This window comes from Pleurodeles waltl, chromosome 6 (genome assembly GCF_031143425.1).
Source record: "Pleurodeles waltl isolate 20211129_DDA chromosome 6, aPleWal1.hap1.20221129, whole genome shotgun sequence".
NCBI classification, from domain to species: Eukaryota; Metazoa; Chordata; class Amphibia; order Caudata; family Salamandridae; genus Pleurodeles; species Pleurodeles waltl.
This window is the reverse complement of record NC_090445.1, coordinates 1391677541-1391703465: the sequence shown is the minus strand read 5'-3', so window position 1 is coordinate 1391703465 and position 25925 is coordinate 1391677541. Positions and strand designations below refer to the sequence as shown.

The 25925-nt window shown below is 44.5% G+C and overlaps 1 protein-coding gene across 1 annotated transcript in view; it reads right to left on the bottom strand.

Annotated features, from left to right (window-relative positions):
• The window catches only part of ARHGEF19 (Rho guanine nucleotide exchange factor 19), a 332662-nt gene that overhangs the window by 55943 nt on the left and 250794 nt on the right, over window positions 1-25925 (bottom strand). The window contains exons 4-5 of the mRNA XM_069240732.1: window positions 22384-22486; window positions 17257-17336 (exon numbers count right to left, since the gene is read on the bottom strand). Of these exons, the coding sequence (XP_069096833.1) occupies window positions 17257-17336; window positions 22384-22486 (183 nt within the window). The remainder of the gene's footprint in view (window positions 1-17256; window positions 17337-22383; window positions 22487-25925) is intronic.

Genomic DNA, 25925 nt, shown 5'->3' with positions numbered 1-25925 from the left:
CCCTAGTAAATTGCTTGAGATACATTTCTGCTAGCGAGAACAGACTGATGTCTGAAACTTTGTTGGCAGGATCAAGTAAGGCATCCTGAAGCAGTCTGGCAACATGTTCTTTTTTTGAGATAATGAATTCTTGAAAAATGAAATCAAAATGGACAGATGATTTCAAATTGCAGGTTAAAGATGGAGAATGGGGGTTACTGTTCTACTTAGTTCATTTTCAGATGCCAAACAAATACATTTTTTACACTTCTTCTGCAGTCTGATGGTATCCTGGTTGTAGGTGTTCGGAGAACCACCAGAGATGGTGAGCTTGTCTGCAAGATAAGCTGGGTCCTGACTGCGACTGCATTTTGAAGATGGTGCTGGCTGGTAGAGCAAGCCAACATAATTCCATCATGGTAGGGGTGATGTGATCATATTGGTTCATGCCCTGGATGAGACGTACTACGGCATGTAATATAAGGCTATGGGTTGCCAGAGTGTAATGAGGGAGGCTGTGGAGTAGAGCATTACCCCCAACCAGTTAGATCCTTGGCAAGATGCTGTCCAGTGGCAGTCGGACAGGGGTGAATGTTTATAATCCACATAGGCCCTTATTACGATTGTGGTGGTCTTAAGACGTCACACTTGTGGTGGCGTTCTTACTGCCGCGGTCTTGGCGGTAAAGACCTCCGCATTACGAGTCTGGCGGTATGGCTGAAGCCAAACCGCCACAACACCTCAAGTCCCGCCGGTCTGGTCGGACCGTCAGTGAGCTCCTCCGGGCTAGCAGCAGGCCTAAGACCGCTGGCCACAGCAAACCGCAAGGCTTTTCGCAGCAGTCATTCTTCCACTAAAACCCTGGCGGTAACGCATCAGGTGGTAATGGCCCATTCCTGTCGCCAGCACACACACCACCACAAGTTCACACACTTGCAAACATCCCCCCACCCAACCGAATGCATACATACAAACACCCCTACCCAACCGCACACATACCTACAAACACCCCCACCAGACCGCATGCCTACATACAAACACCCCTACCCGACCGCACCCATACATATAAACACCCCCACTCTCTCTCACACTGACATACACGTACCCACACTCGCTCTCATACTGGTATACAAACACCCCACTTGCTCTCACACTGACATACACGCACCCACATTCGCTCTCATACTGATGTACAAACACCCCTCGCTCTCACACTGACATACATGCACCCCACTCACTCTCACACTGATATACAAACACCCACACACGCTCTCACACTGACATACACACACCCCACTCGCTCTCACACTGACATAAACGCAACCCCACTCGCTCTCACACTGACATACAGGCACCACCACTCGCTTTCACACTGACATACAAACACCCACCCTCGCTCTCATACTGACACCCCCAACTCATACGCACACCTTCATACACGCACCCTCACTCATCAAGCACACCTTCATACACGCACCCCCACTCATCCGCACACCTTCATACACACACCCCCACTCATCCACACACCTTCATACACACACCCCTACTCATCCGCACACCTTCATACATGCACCCCAACTCATCAACACACTCCCTGACATACACCCCCACTCGCTCGCATGCACGCACCCACACAAACACCCCTACTCGCATGCATCCCAATACACACACCTACTCACTCGTACCCCAACACACTCCTCTCCCCTCAGCTTCTATTCAGAAGCACACACACACACCCTCCATGCACACATACATTTACACACACACTCACGCACACCCATATCTCTACACATACACGCACACACCACACACATGCACGCAACAAACTTTTAGTCAGTCCACCTACCTCTCTGGGCGAGGTGGGCGTCCGGGAGGGGGTGGATGTCGGCGTTTCCACCGCCAGCACCGCACCGCCATGCAGGAACCGCCATGCCATATTACGTCTCGTAATACGGCAGGCAGGGTCCTTTTGGTGTAGCAGTGCTGGCAGTGGAACCGCCTCTCAACACCTTCGGTCAGGCCGACGGTATTGGATTTTCGCCCTTAAATGAGTGAAAATCCTTGGGTGAGACCAAATATGGCGGTCTTCGGGGCACCCCCGACTTCAGCGGTCTTTCCAAAAGAGAGCCGAAGTCGTAATGAGGGCCATAGGGTCTGTGTGAATGAGTGACGGCACTTGCGCTGCCGTGCACTCTGGCCGCATTGTGCATGTTTGTGAACTATTGTGCCCTCTGCTGATGTCTGGGTGCAAAATGTGGAAAACAAATCAGAATCCTGCCAGCGCACATCTTTCCGAAGTCAATAACAACATTTGTTATTTTGATCTAAGTATTTTAAGCTATGGTAAAAATGATATAAGTGCCAAAACATGTAGTCTATGTGTGCGCTATAGGGGATAGAAAATAGTTAATAAAAGGCTCAAACTAACATTAAGCCAGTATCTATTGTTAACTCAGAGTTGATAACTTTCTACAGACATAATGTTATTTTATCATTGAACGCTAGAGGGCGTTGTTATACTGCGCTCGAGTCACGAATGACTTGATGAGCAAGAGAAGATACTGTAATTTCGCTGCATGGAGCCGTCGATCATCCTCAAGTGTCCTCGTTTAAGGTTCTCAAACAGAGGGGCCCAGATATCAGTCATGTCTACTAAATCAAACCAAAGATAAAGAAAAGGTATCTAGAGGAAAATACTTTAGGGCCTGAGCACCCAAAGGATGATGTGCTGTTTGGTACTTACATGGTCAGACTGGCCGATACCACAAATAGGCAGTGCCCGATGGGCTGGTGTGACAGATCAGTGTGTAGGCTGTTTCTGGCTATTGGTGGGTCTGTTTTATGGTCTTCTGAGCCGGTTTTATGTTACTGATGCTTGCCCTCAAAACTGCACCATTTGGCAAATATGGACCACTTTTTTAGCTTTCTAATTCATCACGTGTAGGCGCTTTTATTTTGGTGTCTAAGCCTATTACCTGTCGCAGTCCGACCCTGGGTACTTGTACAATGACCGACTACCACTTGTGCAGCATGGGGAGTAATTGCCCTGAGCCACTACGAGGGGACATGTTTAGTTGTAGAAACGAGATTGTAGTATAACCCATGTGGCAAGGGTGTATAGGTGTTTGAGACTCGTGATCCAAGTGTGTTATGGTGAACATGTTCATGTTGAAAGGGTCTTGTCGGTACAGTGTTCAATCCTCTTGTATTGTGGGTCATTAGTTTTGGGGTTGATGTGTGTATTCTAGGAGTAGATTGGGATTAGTGCACAATAATTTAAAGAATCATGTTCTTAAAGCTTTTTGAAAGGCATGGTGGTTTTCTAGTTTCCTTATCTGATTAGAAAGGGGGTTCTACAGCTAGGTGTCTTGGACTAAGAAAGCATGCCCTACAAGTCCGTTTTTTTTAATCTTGGCATTTTCAGCTGCAGTTGTATGTTGGTTCATAGGCCTGTATAAGTGGTTGCATATGCAATATTTGCCTTATAAAAGTTGGTTTAGTTCCATACAGCACACTTTGTGTTATGCTTAGTGCTTTGAATGCGATCCAGTGAGACACCGGAAGCTACTGAAAGGTCACAAGAACTGGGGTGATGTCGCCAGGCGGTCCACTACATTTTGCACATGCTGTAATTTGTTTAGGAGCGAAGCCTAGGTAGGGCAAAATCTGTCTTAATATTCTGAGCATCCTTGTTGAGTGTTTCATCGCTGAGTCTATTTGCAGTTAAACAGTAAAATCTGCATCTAGGTTGACGCCTTTTGTTGTATTTGTTTGGCTAGGTGCTTCTCGTAGGTATGCAGGTCAGCCCAAGCTCTCTTGTGCATGAGGCCAATTTCGACATCTAAGTATTTCATTTTTGTATGGGTTGAGTTTAAGGAGGTTAGCAGCCATCCACTCTTTCACTGCTATCAGGCAGGGTGCCCATTTGATGTCGTGGTGTCATTGAGGCTAATGAATAGGAGGATAACTTGAGTGTCATCAATAACCGAATACTTTCCTTGATAATCTAGCAAACTGGGTGCAATGTATCTGAAACTGAAAGTCCTGAAGACAGAATTCCTCCTACTATTCTCTACTGTCAAGCATGCATCTGTCCATAAATAGCTAGCTGCTCTACAACTCCTGCCATCTGCCCATCTCTGACACCATATGGAAAGCCACTCACCTTTGTCTTAGACCAAAACCTCTCCAAATGATCACATCCTCAAGTTGATAAATCAGCATCCTACCAACTCGATCACAATATCTCCTTCAAACTGCAGATCCACTGTGCCGGTTCTTGTACTCACTCAATTAGATGGAGGAAATGTCAGCCTCCTTTGCCTTCCAATTTTATCACCGCACGTCTTTGACCTGTACTGCATATGTCTACTCAGCAAGTTGGAGGAGCAACTTGCTAAAGCTAAAGCACCTTCATTGGCTCCCCGAGGAAGAAAACGTTGGCATAAAGATTGTTTGCCTTGCATGTAAGTCAATTCACACCATCCTACCACCATATTAGAACAAAGAATTTAAGGCTCAATAATGGATAAAAAAAGGTGAAGAAACCGACTAATTCTTGAAATCCCCCCAAATTTTTATTTTTTTAAAATAACAAAACGACCATTCTCATCACTAGTTCCAACACCGTGGAGCTCTGTTTTAGATCACATAAGGTTAAAACTGGAAGCTGAGATTTTTTCTTTGAGGGATACCCTTGCACGTCGGTAGGTGGTGACGGTCAACTCAGCTGGCATCGTAGTCGCTGTGATGACATCGGGAGTAGTACATGGATGCCGCCTCAGCGCAGAGACATCAGTTTCATTTCACGACTTTTCACGCCAAAGCGTAGCGCCGCAAAGAACACTGAAATTGCTATGCCAGAGCTAAGCCCCTGAATGGGGAAGTCCTGTCATGGGTGAGTCGGTAAGGGATCTGCAACTAGAAGTCTCAATCTCTACCAGATATATCAATACCGAAGGTAAGTAACTTGTACATCTGATAGAGACTTCTAGTTGCAGATTCCTTACCTTAAAATAGATACCCAAGCAGTGCCATCCTCAGAAATGGGCTGCGAACCAAGATCATACTAGAAAATCCTGCAGGACCCAACGACCAAAGTTGCCGTCCCTATGGACTTGACTACCCAGGCAGTAATGTTTAGCAAACCGGTGCAGGGATGCCCACGGGGTTGTCTGACAGTTGCTCTGGTTGAATGAGCGGGCAAGCCCTCAGAGGGTTGCTTCTTTGCCAAGTGTAGTACATTTTGAGATTGTACGTTTTTGCACCGCCTTCCCTTTCTTCGCACTTACATACCCAACAAAGAGTTGATCATCCACCCGGAATTCTTTAGTACGACTGAGATAGAACGCCAACTTTCTTTTTGGATCCAGGCGGTGGAGTCTCTCCTCATGAGAAGGATGTGTAGGTGAGTAAAATGTAGGCAAAGTGATGAACTGGCCTACATGAAAAGGTGTAACAACTATGGGAAGGAAGGAAGCCTTAGTACTTAACACCACTTTGTCGGGGTGCACAGATAAAAATGGGGGTTTTGAAGATAGAGCTTTAAGTTCACTGACTCTGCGAGCAGAAGTGATGGCACCAAGAAAAACTGTTTTGAAAGTAAGGAGCCGTAAGGAACAATTGTGCATTGGCTAAAAGGGAGTACACATTAAGTAAGTAAGAACAAGATTGTGGTCCCGCTGAGGCATGATAAACAGAGTGGGAGGAAACAAATGGATGAGACCCTTAAGGAATCTACTAACAATAGGAGACCAAGGAGTGAAGGCTGATCAGGCAACCTAAGAAAGGCTGACATAGCCGATAAATAGCCCTTAAGTGTGCCCAAAGCAGAGCCCTACTGGGCCAAAGAAAGAATCAACAAAAGACCCTCAGAAAGAGGAGCACAGATAGGCTCAACAGATTTGTTGGTACACCATGCCACAAACGTATGCCAAAGACAGGCGTATACCGTTTTGGTGGGGGGATGCCTTGCTGCCAAGATTACATCACAGACTTCTTGTGGAAGGTCTTAAGCCGTCTACTGCTGCCCCTCAATCTCCATGCATGACGGTGGAGATTGAACAGGTTCGGGTGACAAACCGACCCCTGCTGCTGTGACAGAAGATCCTCCCGAAGGAGCAGTGGCCATGCTCAATAGCTCTGAATACCATACTCTCCATGCCACCAACTCCGGAGCCAACAAGATAACTTGGGCCCGGTCGTTCTTGATCTTCTTGAGAACTCTGGACAGAAGTGGTATAGGCAGAAAGGAGGTCAAAGCTCCACTCACGAGTGCCACCTTGGAAACTCTAACACTGACATTGCATATTCTCTGCGGAGGCGAACAGATCTAACCAAGGCTCTCCCCACTGCTGAAAGAGACCGTTTGACATCTCCAGCTGAGTTTGTCTGCTCTGGCGTTCAGAGAGCCGTCCAGATGTTGAACCACCAGGATAATGCCCTGATGTGCCAGCCATGTCGAGAGGCATAGCGACTCCTGACAAAGCGTACAGGACCCTACTCGGCCCTATTTGTTGCAGTACCACATGACAGTAGTGTTGGCTGTTAACACTTGCACTACTTTCTCTGTGAGAGAGGGAAGGGGCCTCTGATCTCCGCCTCTCCCATATGGGTGCCCCATCCCTGAAGTGACGCGTCCGTCACTATGGGTAGATCTGGTTGAGGAAAGGAGAGGGATCTGCCGTTGACCCAATGCGATTTGAAAGCCACCACTGCAGGTGTTTCGCAGTCCCCTACGAGAGCTGGACCATGTCGGAGAGATTTCCCTGATGCTGCCCCCACTGGAACTTTGGGTCCCACTACAGAGCCCACATATGCCATCTGGCAAGTGTCACTGGCAGGATGCAGGAGGGCCATGAGGCCAAGTAGCCTCAGAGTCAGTCTCACAGGAACCCAAGATAGAGGCTGAAAGATCAGAATCATAGCCTGAATATCCTGGACTCACTTTTCGGGAGGATAGGCCCGAAACGGCACTGTGTCCAGAACAGCTCCAATGAAAGGGAGCGTCTGAGAGGGAGTCAGGAGTGATTTCCATAGGTTTTAGTGAACCCCTGCGTGCGCAGGAGGTTCACCGTAGTCTGAAGGTGGGAGACGACTATCTGGGGCATGCCCGCCTTCAACAGCCAGTAGTCAAGGTAGGGAAAGACTGAAACCCCAAACCTGCGCAGATGAGCTGCAACCACCACCATCACATTCGTGAACACCCGAGGGGCGCTGGTAAGGCCGAAGGGAAGCATGGCAAATTGAAACTGCTCCTGACCCTACACGAATCAAAGGTAACGTCTGTGGGCAGGCAGGATCGGAAAATGGAAATGAGCGTCCTGCAAGTCCAACGCTACCATCCAGTCTCCTGGGTCCTAGGCAGATAGGACCCGAGCCAGGGTGAGCATTTTGTATTTCTCCTTCTTGAGGAAGAGATTGAGGGCCCGAAGGTCTAGGATAGGATGTAAGCCCTTGTCGTTTTTGGGCACCAGAAAGTAGCGGGAATAACAACCACAACCTACTTCTGGCGCAGGGCCTATGTCTCCCTTAGCCAAGAGAGATGAGACTTCCTGACAGAGAAGTGCCAAATGATCCTCCGAGTAAGGGCTGAATGATGGAGGCATGGCTGGTTGGGCAGATTTGAAGTGGAGGAAGTAGCTCCTTTGAAAGATCTGCAAAATTCACCTGTCTGTAGCAATGGATTCCCAGTGGGGCAGGTGTTGGGGAATCCTGCCGCCAACTGGACCAGAGTGAGGGGACGGACTAGGAGGGTTTGGAGGCTACAGCAGGGGAGGGGTGGACTGGGCAGACATCTCCCATGACCGTGTGGAATTCCACGTCCCAGCCACGCAGCGGCTGAACAGCATGGGTGGAACGAAGGCTGAGAAAGGGATGCAACAGGGAGCTCCTTCCGTGGACACGAAAGGGGCGAAAGGTGGACGGTTTGTGATGAGGGGTAGTGGAAAGGCCGAGGGACCGAGTGGTAGCCTGGGAGTCTTTGAACCTCTCCAGCACCGAGTCGCCTTGTCTTCAAAGAGAAGGGAGCCATTAAAGGGCTTGTCCATAAGAGTCTGTTGAACATCTGAAAAACCAGATGTACGTAACCAAGCGTACCGCCTCAAGGCCACCGTAGTCGCAACTGATTCACATAGAGAGTCGGTCGTGTCCAGCCCTCATCGGATAGTGAACTTTGCTGCATCTCTCCCATCGGTGACAGCTTGGGAGACCATAGCACTGGCCTCCTCCGGTTCCTGCGGCAGAACCTGCGCGACCGTATCCCACAGAGAGTGAGTATAATGGCCCAAAAGGCATGCGGTATTCACTGACCGCAGCGCAAGACTGGAGGAAGAAAACATCTTCCCAAAGTGTTCTAGCCTTTTTGATTACCGATCCAGGGGTGCAGAAGGGAATGCGCCCGAAGATGAGAATGCCTGGATGACAAGGCTTTCAGGCATGGGGTGTTGGGACAGGAATTTAGGGTCATTTGGGGTGGGCTGATGGCGGCGTGTGATTGTTCTGTTCACAGGAACCCCTGTGTTGGGTCTGGACCACGTACCCAAAAGGACATTGGTGAGGGCTTCATTAAATGGAAGCAGGGGCTCAGATGTGGAGGCCCCTAGTTGAAGCACCACTGTCAGGAGATTAGACCTGACTTGAAAAGTAGGCAGTTCAAGGCCGAGGACCTCAGCCGCCCTACTTACCACCATGGAATAAGTTGCTCCCTCCGCCATAGCCACGGTACAAGGGGACAGCATGCCAGTGTCTGGAGAGGTATCTGGACTACTAGCCTCACCCAACTCCTGTGCCCAGTCCAAGTTAGGGTCATCCTGGTACTCATAGGGGTCCAGGGACCACTGCAATCTTTCCCCAAATTCAAACCCATAAGAATACGGGTCAGAATCCAACTTGGGGTCAACAGGTCCCATCAAAGATGGCGGCGGCAGCGCCCGACGGCTGTCCGACTCCGAGTCGTCAGGGAACAGGATCGGGTCAATGTCAATGGTGGGCACCACCAACGTCGGGAGCGTCGATAATCAGACTGGCGCCGGGGAAGGTCTTGATGGTATAGCAGTGCGAATCCGAGAGAGGATCCAGAAGGGACTTTGGTGGCCAGAGCCGCCGGCGCGGAACCCGAAGGCCCCCCAAGTGAACCCTTTGGGCCCGAAGGCATCGTAGCGGGGTTGGACTGCTCAAAAATGAGGGGCATAGCCTCATAAAATTCATTTAATTGGGCAGGGGTCGCCTTGGCTCAAAGAAATTTAGGGAGACACGGAGTGAACCCAAAAGCAGGCTACGAAGATGGAGGCCTCGAGCGTTGCCGATCCTCCCACGTTGCATCAGCCGAGCGACAGGGTGAAGTCGAAGGATAACGGGATTTCTTTGACTTATTCTTCTTACCTTGACCCGAAGACTTCAAAGAAGATGAGTGGTGGTGGCGCCGCAACCGGTCTCAGGACTTTCCCCTCGAGCGAGACCAGGACCTATGTGGAGTCCAGCACCGGGCTGCCATAAGCTTGAGGGACCACTCCCTCAAGGCCTTTGGGTGCATGGCCCTGCACTCGGAGCACGACTTTGGGTCGTGTTCGCGCTCCAGGCACCACAAACAGACCTGATGCAGATCCGTCACTGACATCACGTGGTGACAATCCTTGCATGTTTTGAAGTGGGTCTTCAGGGACATCCCTCAATGCACCAAAACTTCACAAAAAGTCAGCAAAAGAGAGGAAGTTAGTCAAAAAGAGACCAGGGTAGCTCTCTCCAGATCAGCGCGTGGTGCGGAAAGAAAAGAACTGATGCCACTGCGCTGAGGCAGTGTCTTTGTACTACTCCGACGTCATCACGGCCAATACGATGCCAACGATGCCCACAGAGTCGACCAACGCCACCTACCGACTCATAAGGGTACTGCTCGAAGAAAAAATCTCCAGGTCCAGTCTGACGCCTAGGGGAAAATTCTAAGGTAAGGAATCTGCAACCAGAAGTCTCTATCAGATGTTATCCTATTATTGCTGACCACTACATTATCGCTATTTTTCATTGCCTTAACTCCACCTCTGCATCCAGGCTCACTAGCACTGCCTTTCTGCCTTGCACATGTCCAAGACCAATCTCTTTTTGATATATCTGCTCTTCTTTATGCAAATGCCACCCCGTGCCCTACGCTGCCCCACCACACCGTCCCATATTGCAACCCCCTGTGACCTCTTCCCCACCTCGACACTCTCTAGTCATGAGTAAACCACAAACACTAGGTGACCCACCAGCCCTAGAGGTAGAATCGTCCACCATACCCACTGCCATCCCCTACTATTAGGTGCCCCGTACTGCACAAGGCAACACTCCATGAGGATAAATCCTCCCCAGCCCCCACTACCTGGAAACAGAACAGAGAAATCAAAGGTGAGAGCTGAAGAAAAAGAAAGGAAAAACAATTAAGAACATCTTAAACTAGCCCTTCAGCAACTAAACCCCATAACTGCCTCGGTTCTTGATTCAATTAAGCAGGACTTCAACCTGGGCGATCCTTGGCAAATGGATCATCCAGGTAGGGCACAATTTTCATGTTGTCAATTTAATACTACATTATGACTTGATTTATATTTTAGTGACAAAGGGCCAGATGTACGAAAAAACCAAATTGCGATTTGCAATTTGCGAGTCTCTGCGACTCGCAAATTGCAAGTCGCAATTTGGGATGCAGAAAGGTGTCTCAGACACCTTCTGCAAGTCGCTATGGGGTCGCAAAGACCCATCTCATTAATATTAATGAGGTGGGTCGCAAATTGCGGCCCCATAGCGACTATGGGCACTCGCTAACATGGAGGCCTGCTGACGTCAGCAGGCCTCCATGTTAGCGACCTGCTGCTCAATAAAGCAGGTTTTTTTTTTTTTTAATGTAGCCCGTTTTCCCTAAGGGAAAACGAGCTGCATTTTCAAAAAATCCGAAACCTTTTGTTTCGGTTTTTTCAGGGCAGGGAGTGGTCCCTTGGACCACTCCCTGCCCTGAAAAACTATTTTTGGGTGCAATCACAAACTGGAAGGGGTCCCATGGGGACCCCTTCCAATTTGCGATTGTGTTACCATCCACTTGAAGTGGATGGTAACTGCGATGCCATTGCGAGTCGCAAATAGGAAGGGAACACCCCTTCCTATTTGCGAGTCGCACATGCATATTGCGAGTCGGTAACGACTCGCAATATGCATTTGTGCATTGCAAACCCACGTTTGCGAGTCGCAAACGGCGATTTTCGCCGTTTGCGACTCGCAAAAGGGTTGCTACATCTGGCCCAAAGACTTTTGGCTGGAGGAGTATGGATATACTGGCTAAAGCCTTCTCAGATCACTCAGTGGTATGTATCAATCTGGAATGTGAAGAATTAAGCACTGTCAAATCAGGGAGGCAGTTTGATAGAACTCTTCTGGTAGATCAGGATTTTCTGTCTGAAATGCTTATATTTATCAGAGAGTTCTTTGAAGTTAACCAAAAATCTGCCCCAGCCTTCGCAGTAAGGGAGGCCGATAAGGCAACATTTTGCGGTCAGGTGATTGTGTTTAACAAAACAAAACAAAGTGCACAGCGCTTGAATATGCGAGCTGCAATCAGCATTTGAAGCTGCTCAAAACGCACTTGTTAGGACAAGGATGGGTGGAACAGCTAGGATAAAAGAGAAGCTTGCACTGGCCTACCACAGGGGTCTTTAAACTGGGGGGGCAGGACCCCCTAGGGGAGCCTCAAGTGACCTTGGGTAGGGGGGAGGGAGGAGACTCCAGGGTCTGGCCAAAAGAAGCATTACAAAGATAACAGTGTTTTGTTTTTAGCAGAAACACGTTATTGCATTTTTAAAAAGGTAACAGTTATTTAACTGCAATGTTTAAATACTTCTCGAAAAAGCAACAGGTGGGATCCTTGCTCGATCTGCATGGCTCAAGCATCACTCTCGGCACATTTTAAAAATTGAATATCTGGTCTCTAATGCAGTTCAGCTAGATGATAAAAAAAATTGCAGAACTGTTACTCCAAAACTACAAGAATGCATATAAAAGATCTTATGCAGTCTCCACATCGAGCCTCGAGGAGTTTTTGAGTTCAATTAGGCTCCCATATTTGTTGACTTATCAGAAAGGAAGGCTAGTAAAAGGTATCGCAGCACAAGAGACGGCAGCAGCTTTGCAAAAAATGTCCAAAGCCTGTGGCAGCGATGGAATACCAACTGAGGTATATAAGGTATTCTTGAAAAAATGACTCCCAATTTTGTCTGGATTATTGAACGTAATTAGGGAAACAGCAGCTATACTATAAATGTTCGAAGAGTCAGTAGTAGTAAGTTTCTTAAAAAAGGATAAATCACCTCTGAATGTGAACTTTTATTACTCAATAAGTCTGCCTAATGCAGATTGCAAGCTGTTTACAAAGATATGGGCATTGGATATTGTCACCATAGGGCAAACCTTGGTCCAATGCGACCAGAACAGTTTTCTGCCTAATAGATTGATGGCAGCAAATACTCATTATTTGATACAGGCAACTGATTTTTATTCTAACCGCCAAGAAGAAGCTGCAATTATAATGTTCAATGCTGAAATGGTATTCGACCTGGTCAATCGGGATGCCTTATTTTTCGCTTTGGGCAGGTTTGGGTTCAGAGAACTAGTTGTTAAAATGCTTTGGAATTCATATCAGGGAGCAGAGTCATGAATCATTATAAACGCCAAAGAAGCTGGAACTATTAAAATCAATAGAGGCACCCGTCAGGAGTACCCGATGTCGCCTATTCTCTTCGCCCTGTTTACTGAGCCCCTGGCTGCCAGAATTTGCAGTGAAGTATCTCTTGCCCTCCTCCCACCAATAGAAGGAATGCTCAAGGTCAAACTGTTCGCAGACAATATGATCCTCGATCTGAAAGCTGATAGGGCAAATATTGAAGGAGCTATGAATGCTATGCAGGATTATATGCGAGTAAAGGGATATAAGACCAAAGTAAAGCCGAGTCCCTTTTATTTATTCAATGCCCAGTCTATGGTATTGTCCTTAGATCTACAGAGGAAGTATAATAGGCAACGCCTAATTTGTTATCTTGGGGTTGTAGGTAACAAAGTGATATTCCAAACTGTTCCAGTTGAATTATAAAAGCATGCTAGAAAAGGACAAAACTCTTTTGACCTTATTTCTATTTTTGTTCATTAATCACCCCCCCCAGACCCCTCATTAAAGACAACGGGGTATTTTTTAAGGAATTATATTCCCTTACAATTATTAAGTTTATATGGAATGGTAAAAGCTCGAGGGTAAGATATTCAATTCTTCAGCTAGATAGGAACCAGGGTGGTTTGGCCACATGGCTGGATATTGTAGTACGCAGGGGCAAGGTTTTGGAAACACTGGATATTTTTTTACTAGCAAAAATGGCGCAAGAAGCAAAAACTGACTTACCTTCATTTTTAAAGATGGCTAGTTTGCCAAAAAGGACGAAGTACAAGGTGCTGGTTGAAACAGAACAACGCCTAAGGTGTTTTTTTAAAGCGAGTCAAGTGCCAATCTGCCATAGATTTGTGCGGTTACAGGATTGTCAAGTCTTAGGTCTATTGGTTCCAAAACTATTATGTAGTTTCTAGAGCTCCCAAGGATATAGAGCATGGAGCGACTTTTATGTGGGAAATAGGTTAACTTGGGAGGAAATGAAACAGCGCCTAGGGACAGGGTGCTATAGCTATTGGTTCAGCTTTTAGGAGATTTCAGGATTCTTGACAAGTAACTATCAAGAAATGAACAAATGTGACGGTTAGTCCGCCTGCCGTATTACGAGTTCCATAGGATATAATGGACTCGTAATTCGGCAGGCGGAATATCTGTCACATTTGGGCTGGAGTAATCCACTCCGCCAAAGTCGTAATTAGGCCCTCAGTCTCTTATGAAGTTAGTTACAAAAACTGAACTGACAGGGTTAGGTAATTGGTTTAGGGCTCTGAGGAAGTTTTCCAAAATCACCCTGATTTATGACTATCTAAATAAAATAGAGGGGGCTACTGGGTGTTGGGTAACCACTGGAAAATGGAAGTATATCTCCAGGTTAGGTTATAAATCCCTCAGAGTGACCAACTTTAAAAGAATGGGATTCCCTCCAAGGTGTATGGCATACTACACTCCGCAGGCAATACATAAAATGTTTCCAGCTCTACCAATCCAGTGTTTAGGCATGTACAAGATGACAAAGGGGATTGGTTACCCAATTTTCTCTTTGTGCCCCAAGCTGTTCCAATTCTGGAGGGATGTATTTCAAATTTTGAGTGATTGCTCACGGATCACAATTATTCTGGAAGCAACTGTAGTTTTATTCAGGGCATCCAGTGCAACTCGGAAACTAAACAAATGTATGCAGTTTTTCATATCACCAACCCTATCTGTAGCCCGATCTCCGATATTACAATATTGGTGCTCATTTAATGTTCCGACTGTGAAGATCTGGCTTGATAAACTAAAAATGACTAGAACCTTTGAGGAGGCCTATGCTCGGAGGATTGGTGAAATCAAAAGGTATACAGCTCAGCTGCTTTGGGCAATAACATGATTTAGATATGCACCTTTTGAATTAATTATGCAGGAGATGGTTATACCTATTAAACGATCCCAGTGTTTACATGCTAGGCTCCGTAATTTGAATTGCATGTTCTGTACTTTCATCTTATATTTGACCTTTATATATTGGAATCTTTTCTGTGTTTGTTTGTATGTAGGCTCCACATTTATTAGGATTCAAATCACTGGCAGCCCAATTTGCGAGTTAGTTGTTGCAGTTGTCTTATGAAATAACTGTCATGCTATTGTCTAATAATGTACGGACTTTTAGGTCTACTTAGCACTTTTGCACTTTACTTGTCTAAAAGTGGCTGTCAAGGTTTTTTTCACTTCAGCCCTTCTGCACTTTACTGGATCTCATGCTGCTATATCTTTCCTACAATTATTAGGGTGGAGGGTGAACTTCTTTGGAGGACTTAGTGCTCAAATGTGCATTATGTAGATATTAAGAATTGGGCCCCCAGAATGATTGTACATGGCATCGTTTAGTGTAGCTGCTCCTAGATGTTGAAATAAGGAAAAGAAAGCACGTGTATTTTATGTGTCCTAAGGTAGCTCTTAAGGGCCTTGTACTATATGCACTTTAACTTTAATGTGTTTCTTGCACTTGTTCTATTACATTATATTTGATTGTATGTTACAGATCAAATTTATTAATTAATATAGGCTGGTAACTAATGCGTTTTAATCTTTCTCATGCTGTGAAACAGTTTTCAATACTGTGCCTTGCTTTTCAAAATGTAGCACTATCTACTCAATAAATACATTTTTAAAAAGGCAATAAGCCCAAGGTGCGAGCCAAAGTCCTGGCTATCGTTCCAACTTTGCAAGGCCAAGGTTGCTGTTTCTCTGAAACCATCATCCTGTAACCATCAAAGGCCATATCCATCAGAGATGCTTGCACATCTACAGGGCAACCTGTGACATGCATCTAGGCGTGGAACAGGACCACCATACTGGGTTCCAAAGCACGGTCAACACAGTTCATGGTGTCGAGACCGAACTGTAAAATGCACTTGGCTGCATCCGGCTCTTCATAAACCGTTTGAGCACACGAGTTTAGAAACATCCCAGAGCGGGTAGGATCTCACTTGACATATCACAGGGAGCATTTGTGTTTTACCCCAAATGGCAAATAGCATTAAGGGGCCCCTAACAGCTGGCCAAGGCTGCGTTGCCCTTTAAACAGACACATGCTAACTCTAGGCCTTCCAGGAAATTCTGACTGTCATAGTTAAATCGGCAAATGATGGCTGGCTAGGATTGAGCCACTATTGATTCACAAAAACTGACCAAAGTTGTAAAAACAGCTAGCCAAAACTAACGTGAAAGAGAACAGAGTGCCTGGGAATTTCAAAATGTGTTTGTAATCAGGCTGCGGCCACGGGTGATGCCTTCGGGTAACAGTGTCTAGTAGGCAGCCAGAGACAGACAACAGTCAACGCTTCAGGTGGAGCTGGAATCTTGTAATGAAATCAATCTCTGAGGAGGCCAATCAATGTCTTCTAATAATTGTGGGGAGTTCAGGGGGAAAAATTACTTATTTTATGTTTACCTCCAGGCGTCTGGCAGAGCTCTGGGAGAAGATAAATTACATTCCTTCATAATGACCTATGAGGGAGTTCACATTCAAGCAGAGATTCAGACAGACCAGTGCCTCACCGGAAGGCCTGGGGCTGCCCTTGACCACAGAAAGAAAGAGACAGGGAGAGAAAGAAAGAGACAGGGAGAGAAAGAAAGAGACAGAGTGAGACGGGTTTGAGTATTGTAAACTACATAAACAAACGCGACCTCACACCTGAAGCATACACGTTTAAGTATAAGCAGACTCAAAAGACGTGTCCAGTCGGCACCTGAACGCCATTGCACCTGAGCAGCGCTCGACAGTGCCTGATGAAGGTCAGTGTCATAACCCCAGAATCCTGCCTCACTCGGTGCCTCTGAGCAGTGGCTCACTCACTGAGTGAATTCCCGCCAACTACCTCAAGGTGTAAATACAAGGTTTGGAATCCTACCGAGACTGGAAGCCTGCCTGAAAGCTGCTCATATGGCTTTCTAAATGTAGTCCTATAGGAGACCACCAGCATGAGGGGAATTTGAGACCCGAGGCCCTTTGCCTCCAGCAGCGACACAGCCAATGCTTTAAATAGTCAGCAACTGTCCGGTACGGAGTACGTGTACTTTTATTTTAAAAGGTAAGTACCTACACTTCTCAGTACAGCTGCAAAGTATTTAATTGAACCTGCATTTCTCATAAGCAAACAGGTACTCAGAAGTGCGAGTACCTGCACGTCGACATTTTCATTTCAAGCACGAAGCGCTAAATGTTCATGCCTCGCCTTCCCCTACATAGTGTGGCGCTTGAGCGGCCAATACAGAAGTCTTGTTGAGCCTGATGCGAAGTATAACTAGGAAAGTACACTTGCCGGAATCACACGGTGATTCCACAAACATATACAGCGCTCCGCCTGCGAAATCAGTACCGGCCTGGTCTGTGCTCAACAAAACTCCTAATAAGTTCAAAGGAAAATACAAATACGTACAAAAGCACACGTGCATACAAGTACAACACCATATCGAAGAACATTCACGAACAAAGTCAGGAAAACACACTCATTACCCCCACCCCCAAAAAAACACCCCCGCGAAATGAAAGAAAGAGCCAGAGAGAGAGAGAGAAGGGAGGAAGGTGGTGGGGGGAGGGGTTGTCACCAGCTTACAGTTCAGCAGAAACCTGGACTGTCGCCGTAAGCATTGCAAAGGCCGTCGTCCCGGCTCCCTCTCCCCTGCACAGTCATTTCTGCAAGAAAGAATTGCCGGTCATTAGTTTCTCAGTAATACATGGACACGTGCCTAGGTTCAGTTCCACAGTATAGAGTTTTCCAGTGATACGGAATGCAGTGACTAGCAACATGATAATGGATGTATCACATAACCTAATTTTTCACCACTCTAAGATCCCCTGGCAGAGTATCTGCCTATTTCCTCTCCACTCTCCCTCTTTCTCTACCTTTCTCCTCCCCTCATCTCCCTCTCACCACATCACAATCCACAACGTCCTAGTTATTTCGTATGAGGTGAATCCGACCTCGAGACAGAAAAAAGCTGAGAATGAAGCTCTACCCCACCCCTACCTGGACACCAAAAACGGGTTCTCCTTCCCAGCATCCTCTCGGTTTTTCCTGTCTCGAGGATTTGGAAATGCTGTGTGGAAAGTGTCCTCACTGAGCTTGGCCTGCATTTTTTTGCTAGGCTTGGTTTGAGGGGATGGTACACTGAGGGATTAGTGTATGCGGGCGACTTGATCCCTGCAACAACCAGCGGGCGAACTGGTAGATAGGGCCATCCTGGATCTCAAAGTGGGTGGTGTCTGTCGTTATCACAAACTAGTTAATTTCTTGTAGCAGTATTCTTCGATCCCTTGGTAGTGTAAAGATAGCTAGGGGCTTGTGTATGTCTTCTGAAGTCTTTGAGGTGTCCTTGCACATGTGCATTATGGCAGGGAAGAGGACAATGCAGTGCAACACCTCAAACTTTCACTTAGACCTCAGCACGGAGAACATGCTGGTTCAGAGTCTTTAAGATCTTGCAGCAAACAGGTAAGATGTTCCAAGGATTGCATTGTGGGAACTCACAGATGATTGGGGGTAAAACTAATATTAGGCTGAAAATGGGCAAGAATTCAAGGATGAGGATTCATGTGGAGTCGCCTTCTTCATCCTGTGCCAGGTCTCCTTCTCCTTTAAGAGAAAGAGCCACAGTTCATGCTGAAGAGTCAGAGGGCAGGCTCAGGAGTAGACAGTAGTCTATTACCCATGGTGATGAAGAACCCATTCCTTAGAGATGATGCTCTTGAATTTCTTCTGATTCTAATCAGGAGTACAAATTTGACAGTAGAAAAACAACAGGAGAAGTACATTGGGAAGTATTATCTGCCTGGGAGCTTATCGCTTATAAGAGGGAATATGAGTTTTCTAGATCTGGTTGTGGCCGTAACGTCATTTGACACCCTTCCTCAGTTATGTCACATCCAACACTCTCCTCAGCTGAGCTTTCCCATTTATTTGCATGTGCTAGTTGTAATCCTAGGAGAATTGTGTTGCTTCATGACCCGCCCACAGACACCTACACCCACTGATGGATATGAGTACTAAAGTGTATGACTCATTACCTTTAGAAACTTTGGTGCCCAACCTGGTCGGCCATAGATCTATGTCTCAAGGTGCAATTTTGAAAGATCCAACAGACAAAAAGAGGGACTCTGCTTTAATGAAGGTGTATTTCAGATTTTATTTGGCTTTATGAGTTGGTATTTATGCAGCATGAACAGCTTAATTGCACATCTCAAAGATCAAGGGATTTTTCAAGGCTGTAGGGGGTCTATTAAAAGGGGTGGAATGTCACACTGAACTCTTTCAGACATATCTTTTGATGTATTTCGAGCCTCAGGCCTAGCTAGTAGAACATGCATTGCTGCACAATCTAATCTACTCTAATAAACTGGCATACAGATGCAGCACTAACGTCAATAGTTTTTCACCTGCCTTTTGAGGAGGGCACATTCCTTCAGAGCAGAACTGGAAGGTAAAATGTTTAAACTGTTTAAGGAGAAAAATATTCTTTCTCTTTAAGGCAGCGTCAGTTTTGCTTCTCTACTGCTAGCAATGGAAAATCGTTTTGTTCCCATCAACCTCTTGGAGACAACAATCTCAATTCCTGTCTCTGGCATTTAAATTAAAAGGATTCAATGGTCGGTGTCCTAAGAACCAGAAACCGTCTTCTGGGAAGCAAAAGTGGTCCTGTATAGCTAAGGGTGGCCACTAGTTTCCAGCAGGGCGACACCTTCAACACTTCATAACAACCTGGAAGGAATCTACTACAGACATTTAGGTTTTCCAAGTGATCAGAACACGATACATCATCAAGTTCTTCATTTTTTCTTCAGACTCTGGACTCAGAACAATACCATGACCACCTTGCACCACCAAGAGAATAGCACTCTCTGGGCGATACAGTCCCTTGTAAAGCAATAAACAATCCAGTCAGTTCTGGTATCAGAAGTGTACTTAAATTGCATCCTTCTCCCCAAGATGTTGGGTGCATTCAATATAGCTGCAGACATGAAACTCCTCAATTGCTTGGTAAAAACGTGCTTAACTTTAGGTGGTTACTCATTTTTGTGGGCCATCACTTATTTTTCCTCATCAGACATTAACCGCAAGCAAGAGAGGTAAGAACGTACAAAGAGCAAATAAGCAGGGAGTGATGGCCAGAAAAACAGTCGCAAAGGGAGAAATTAGGAACCTGAACTAGTGAGCTAAAGGGGCAGTGAGTGTCTGATAGTAGACGGAAGAGCCATCAGGTTGATTCAAGACTACGCAGCCTTGGTATTCAGTGCATGGGCATTTAAAAGCAATGGCCACTGGTTTCTGAGCAGAGCTTTGGGAACTGACACTCATTACATTACAAGTTAGGCACTTGGTAAAAACTATTCACTTCAAAATGAAAACTCTTCAGAGTCAAAATGTTGACAACATCATAAGACTTCTAAGTAGCAGTGGACCTCAATGCTGCACATTTTCATATTCTAGTGAATGGGAAGGTGGCTTAAAAAGTTATATAAGTAAGTTTCATGGTAGGACACTTCTGCCACACTGATATACTTCATTGCCTCTAGAAGTGTATTATACCTTTGGTACCTTCCCTATGCAATACAGATTTTCTCCACCAAGTTATAACATTCAGCTCCTAACCCATTCCCGCTGGCTCAAGAGCTCTGCCACTGGTAGGTCTTATCTGTCTGTCAAAACCACAGAACAGTGTGTTCAACAGTATGAAATCTGTCTCACGGAGAAGGCCACTCACTTACCATGAGTTTAGCATACTCTTTTTCTGTACATGTCTATGCTCATCTACAGCAGAACACTGCTTTATTGTAGAGACCAGTCGAAGTTGCACAGGATGAAACTGTATGCCAGGGAGGGGTAGTGCCATAGGAGTGGTTCTAGGGAGGAAGCAGGTATACAATTCAAATTATTGTAAAGTTGAAGGGATTGTGTGGCTGCTGCGATGGGAGGGGACCCCGTGTTTAAAATACTAGTTAAGCAAATAGCACTATGTTCTTACTATCACTGTGGAAATTAAGAGGGGCTGAAGTACAACGTATCTAAATCTAATTGTCAGGTTTGTTCCCCAGGGCTAATTCTAATGCACGAACCTACTGTGAGTTGTGTAGGGCATCACAGTAGCAGACACCCTGCAGCTGCTTAAAACAACAAATATGGCAGCATTGGTAGAAGAACAGGATCACAAAACTACACTTGACTAAGGTGGCAGACATTGCAACGGCAGCAGATGCTTCACTTTTTTCATCTAAAGTGCATCTTAAACTGGGTACAGGGTCAGGGTTTGGGTGAAAAATTTGAAACATTTCCTAACAAACTGAAACCAAAGTCTCTTTCCAGCCCTCTGTCTGCATTCACTTTATTGCGAAACAGGGAATGGGACAAACTATGGGGTGCCCTCTTCGAACTCCTGGATACATTGGCATTGATGTTTGCCGGGAAATTGATAGCTCTACTCTTTGTCTGTCCCTCTCCAGAGGGCTGGCTTATGACTCACTCAGTGTGAACTCCCACAGAGAGTAGAGTCAGGAAATTGTTAGACATGGGGCCTAGGCCTTTCTACCTGCATGCCAGGTTTAGCTGTCTTGACTGGGATGTGTCAGTTTTCCTCGAGTGAGAAGTGTCTGTACCCAGCATGAATGAGTTGTACCTTGTGCATGAGTCATAACCACGGATTCTGAAACACCCATCTGGTTCCATGACAGCAAGTTTCTGGACACTGAACAGCATGGCTGATGGGTCGCAAACAAACTGTGTTGCCAGCAAGCCAACAAAGGCCCTTTTTACAAGTTAGGGTATTTGAACAGGAGAAGTAACATCGGCCGAAATTCCGAAACTCAAGAAATCTCTCCACCCCAGAAATGTCAGGTTTGTAAACTCCAGATGCGATAATACTGGACATGACTTTGCTTCTGCAGTAGCAGCGGGCATCGGTACAGCATAGTCCCTGCACGACACCTACGGTGGCACGGATGCAGCATACAGTACTCCCCAGAGGCTGGCCAAGGCTGCCCAGCCCACCCCAGGACCCTCCCTCTGACACCTTCTAAATGCCGAAAAAGGAAAACTACCCGGAAAAATATCCGGTATCTCTGGTACTGAACAGATATCCCTATGCCTGGAGTAAAACATGTCCAGATTTTGGTGCATGGATACCATCCGGAATCAAAGATTCCGTCCCCCGATATACCCACAACAAATGTCATCAGTTTGTAATGAGGGTCTTAGGAAGGCATGCAACACTTAGGATGAACAGCAAAGTATGAACGTTGTGCTAGACTTGAGCTGTATTGCTGCACAGACATAACTCGAAGCTGCTGCATTTTATTGAACTACTGACATTGTTAAGTAAATAAAAGTATTAGCACTGAATGGACACTGTATCTATTGTGAGCTGTTTATCTGTTAAATATATCTGAGTTTCCAAACCTGTGATGTGCGAGCTTTACAAGCCCACTACCAGTACCAATTAACAGCACAAGCTTAGGCAATGACAAGATCTTGATGAACTACCTAGTTCATGGTATTCCTGGAGAAATAGGCGATACTTGTTCCAAATTTTCCCCAGTTGCTCACAAGTTCCCTAGGACCAAGAGAACTGGCCCGGAAATGACACTGTGGCCCCTTCACTATATTCCCAGCAGGCGCAGCATTTGTGCAGTGCAAAGTTCTGTTCTACCTTCTGCAAGCTCCACTTCCTTTTCATCGTTCCGCAGTCCTTACCTGTGCTCGCTTCTCTCGTCCTCGCCAGGTAGCAGTGCAGACTGGTTTTGGGGACTATCGCCTCCGGTACTGTTACACCTGCGCTGAATGACTATTGGTTTCCCTACAGAATGAGAATAAAGAAAAGGAAACAAATTATGAATAATGGCCCTAACTCTTTTTGTTGCATCCTTGCCCCTACACCTTTCACCTTCTTCTCATCACTAAACACACCCTACAGTTCACCAGAAATCGCAATTTTGGAAATGCAAAACCCCAGGGTGCTGGGTGCCTAAGGCCCCCTCTGCTGCACCCCAATTTTTTTTGGGGGACATGTAAGGTGCATACATGCCAAAAGGGCATGTGTGCTTTACATGTACATTTAAACAATACATTTTAAATGCATTTTTAAATTTTGCACATGGTTACCACATAGCGATTCCTAAATGCCCAAATGGCATTTAGGAATGGCTTCATACATGTGTTAAGAAATCGCAAATAAGGAACCCTTATTTGCGATTTCTTACTTAGAGAGTCGCAATTTGCGACTCTCTAAACAGGGTCGCAATTTTAAGGAATCGCTATTTTTGCGATTCCTTAAAATTGCATTCAGAATGTCTTTCATACATTCTGAACTGGCATTTTGCATTCGCAAACGGGCATTCGCACAGTTTGCGAATGCAAAAAACCTTGATACATCTGGCCCTAATATCTTTAGAAATAGAACAAACATTATTACAAGTTTTTCCAAACTATGCGACAGAGATTAGACAAATTATCCTGACAAAAGGTATATTGTGATAAGAGGCCTGCATAACCAAGAAATTCTCTGCAACTAACATGAGAGTTTTTTATGGTATTATAAAATAAATATTGTGACACGGAATATCATTCTTAAAAATTGTTTTTTTCGTAAGAAATACTGTTTAAAAAAATATTGTTTAATCTTGTTTTCATTAATATAGTAGTAAGAAATATAGTTTTATAAATAATTTAATGTGTTTTATTTACTATGTTAGTTTTAGGTGGTAATGTTATTAGCATAACTGTTGTTTATTTAAAAATAAAATAGTCTGTAATTTTAAGTATTTATTTTTAATGTAAGTACTAATTTTAATTTTAGTAGCAGGTTGTTGGGTTTGTAGGGGAATAGAGTGGAAAGTTAACTAAATTAAAATAAGTGCAATGTAATGGTAAGAACTTTTAATTAATTATTTAATTGATTATTATTTATGTTATTCACCTAGTCGTTACTTTATATGTTTTTATACATTTTGGTAATTTTAATATATATTTTAATTTTAATATTAATATTAGTATGTTATATTTTATTAGTGGTGTATTGGGTTTGTAGGGGTGTAGGTGGGAAGTTCATTTATAATTAATTTAGATTTAATGATAAGTCCTTTTTAATTGTAATTTAATTATTTGATTATTAATCTGTCAATTGTTTGTGACATTATATTTTTAGTTTAATTTGCTAATTTTAAAGTATTTTTTTGTTTTTCATTAATAATTTGTATACATTTTCAAATTATATATATATATTTAAATTAACATAGTATTAATATTTGTTATATAATATAATTTAGTATGCTTTCTTATGTATTAAAATAGTTCTAGTAAATAGTGTTATATGCAATGCTTATAAAGTCAACACTTTCCTTGTTCTTGGTTTTTAATGGAGTGGGAATAGTAATTATAACCCCTCTGAAATATGCCCTTTCCCTACTGTAACTTAGGCCCTCATTACGAATTTGGCAGAGGTGATTACTCTGTCACGAACGTGATGGATATCCTGCCAGCTGTATTACAATTTCCATTATATCCTATGGAACTTGCAATATGTTGGGCGGGATATCCATCAGGTTTGTGACAGAGTAATCCCCTTCGCCAAACTCGTAATGAGGCTCTTAGACTGGAATGGAAATTGTGAATCTAACTCCTTCCAAGTCCACCACTTTTTCTACTGTTGCTTATAATGGAGTGTGAAAAGCAAATCTAAACTCTATGAAGTCTAACTTTCCCCCTACTGTTGTTTACAGTTGATTTTAATTTTATTATACTGTGGTTTATTTTTATTTTTTGTGTTTAGAAATGATTATGTTATTCGTACAGAAAATATATATCTTTAGTTAATAAGGGCCAGATGTACAACCATTTTTTTTTTGCGATTCGCAATTTGTGATTTTTGGCGAATCATAAACTGTGAGTCGCAAAACAAAATGTACAACAGTGTCTGAGACATTCCCTAATGGATTGCAAGGGACATGCCTCATTGATATTCATGAGGCAGGTTGCAATTTGTGACCCATTTGGGAATAGTCGCACTCATAGGGGTGGTGGCCTGCTGGGGTCAGCAGACCTCCATGTCTGTGACTGCTTTTTAAATAAAGCTGTTTTTTTAATGCAGTTCATTTTCCCTAAAGGAAAATGGGATGCATTTCAAAAATAAAAATGAAATGTTTCAGTTTCATTTTTTCAGAGCAGGCAGTGGTCCTCGGGACCACTGCCTGCTCTGAAAAAATGTTGGCGCCCTCATTCACAAGGTGGAAGGGTTCATTGGGGACACCTTTCGGTTTGCAAATGATTTACCACTATTTTGAAATTGGTGGTAACAGCGATTGTTTTGCAACCGCATTCACACTCACAAAACAACCATACATGGGCTTGCAAGTCACAATTAGGAAGGGACGCCCTTGGAATGCGCATTCTTTATTGGGAGTCACAATCCCAATTTTGCAATTCGGTAAATGGTTACTGACTTGCAAAATAGAGATGATACATGCTACAAGGCCATTTTGCAGTTGCAAAAGGAAAATTTTGCTGATCGCGACGGCAAAATAGCTTTGATCATCTAGCCCTAACGTTTTAGATATATAGGGCCAGATTTACAAGGCCCTAGCGCCTCTAAGCGCCACAGTGGCGTCCTTTTTGTTTATGCTAATGTGGCATTAAGGAGGCGATTCACCCTTGCCATATTTACAAAGTGGTGCAATGTTTGTTAACTTTTAAATTAATTTACTGTTAATACTGAAAATTAGAATATTTTAAAAGGAAAATGTTACTTAACCAGTAGACATCCGTTCGTGGCATGTAGTGCTGTTGATTCACATGTTTTGCATAAAACCTCCATCTAGTGTTGGGCTGGAAGTGTTGGAAGTTGCTTTTGTTCAAAGAATCTTTTCAGTTCACGAGATCGAGTTACTCCTCCTCTCGGTGATACTGCGCACGGACATCGATTCCTTTGTGTGTGTATATATTATTATATATATATATATATTACATATATATATATATATACACATATATATATATAAATATATATATATATATGTATCTTTATTTTTATATATAGCAAAGAGAAAGGATATCCAAGCAATGTATAAACATATGTACAATATTTGTAAAATATTGCCATTACAAAGTCCACAGGCTTCCAGGAGGAGGGAGGGAGGGCGCATGTGAATCTACAGCACTACATGCCACGAACAGATGTCTACTGGGTAAGTAACATTTTCTGTTCGATGGCATGTGTAGCTGTAGATACACATGCTTTGCAT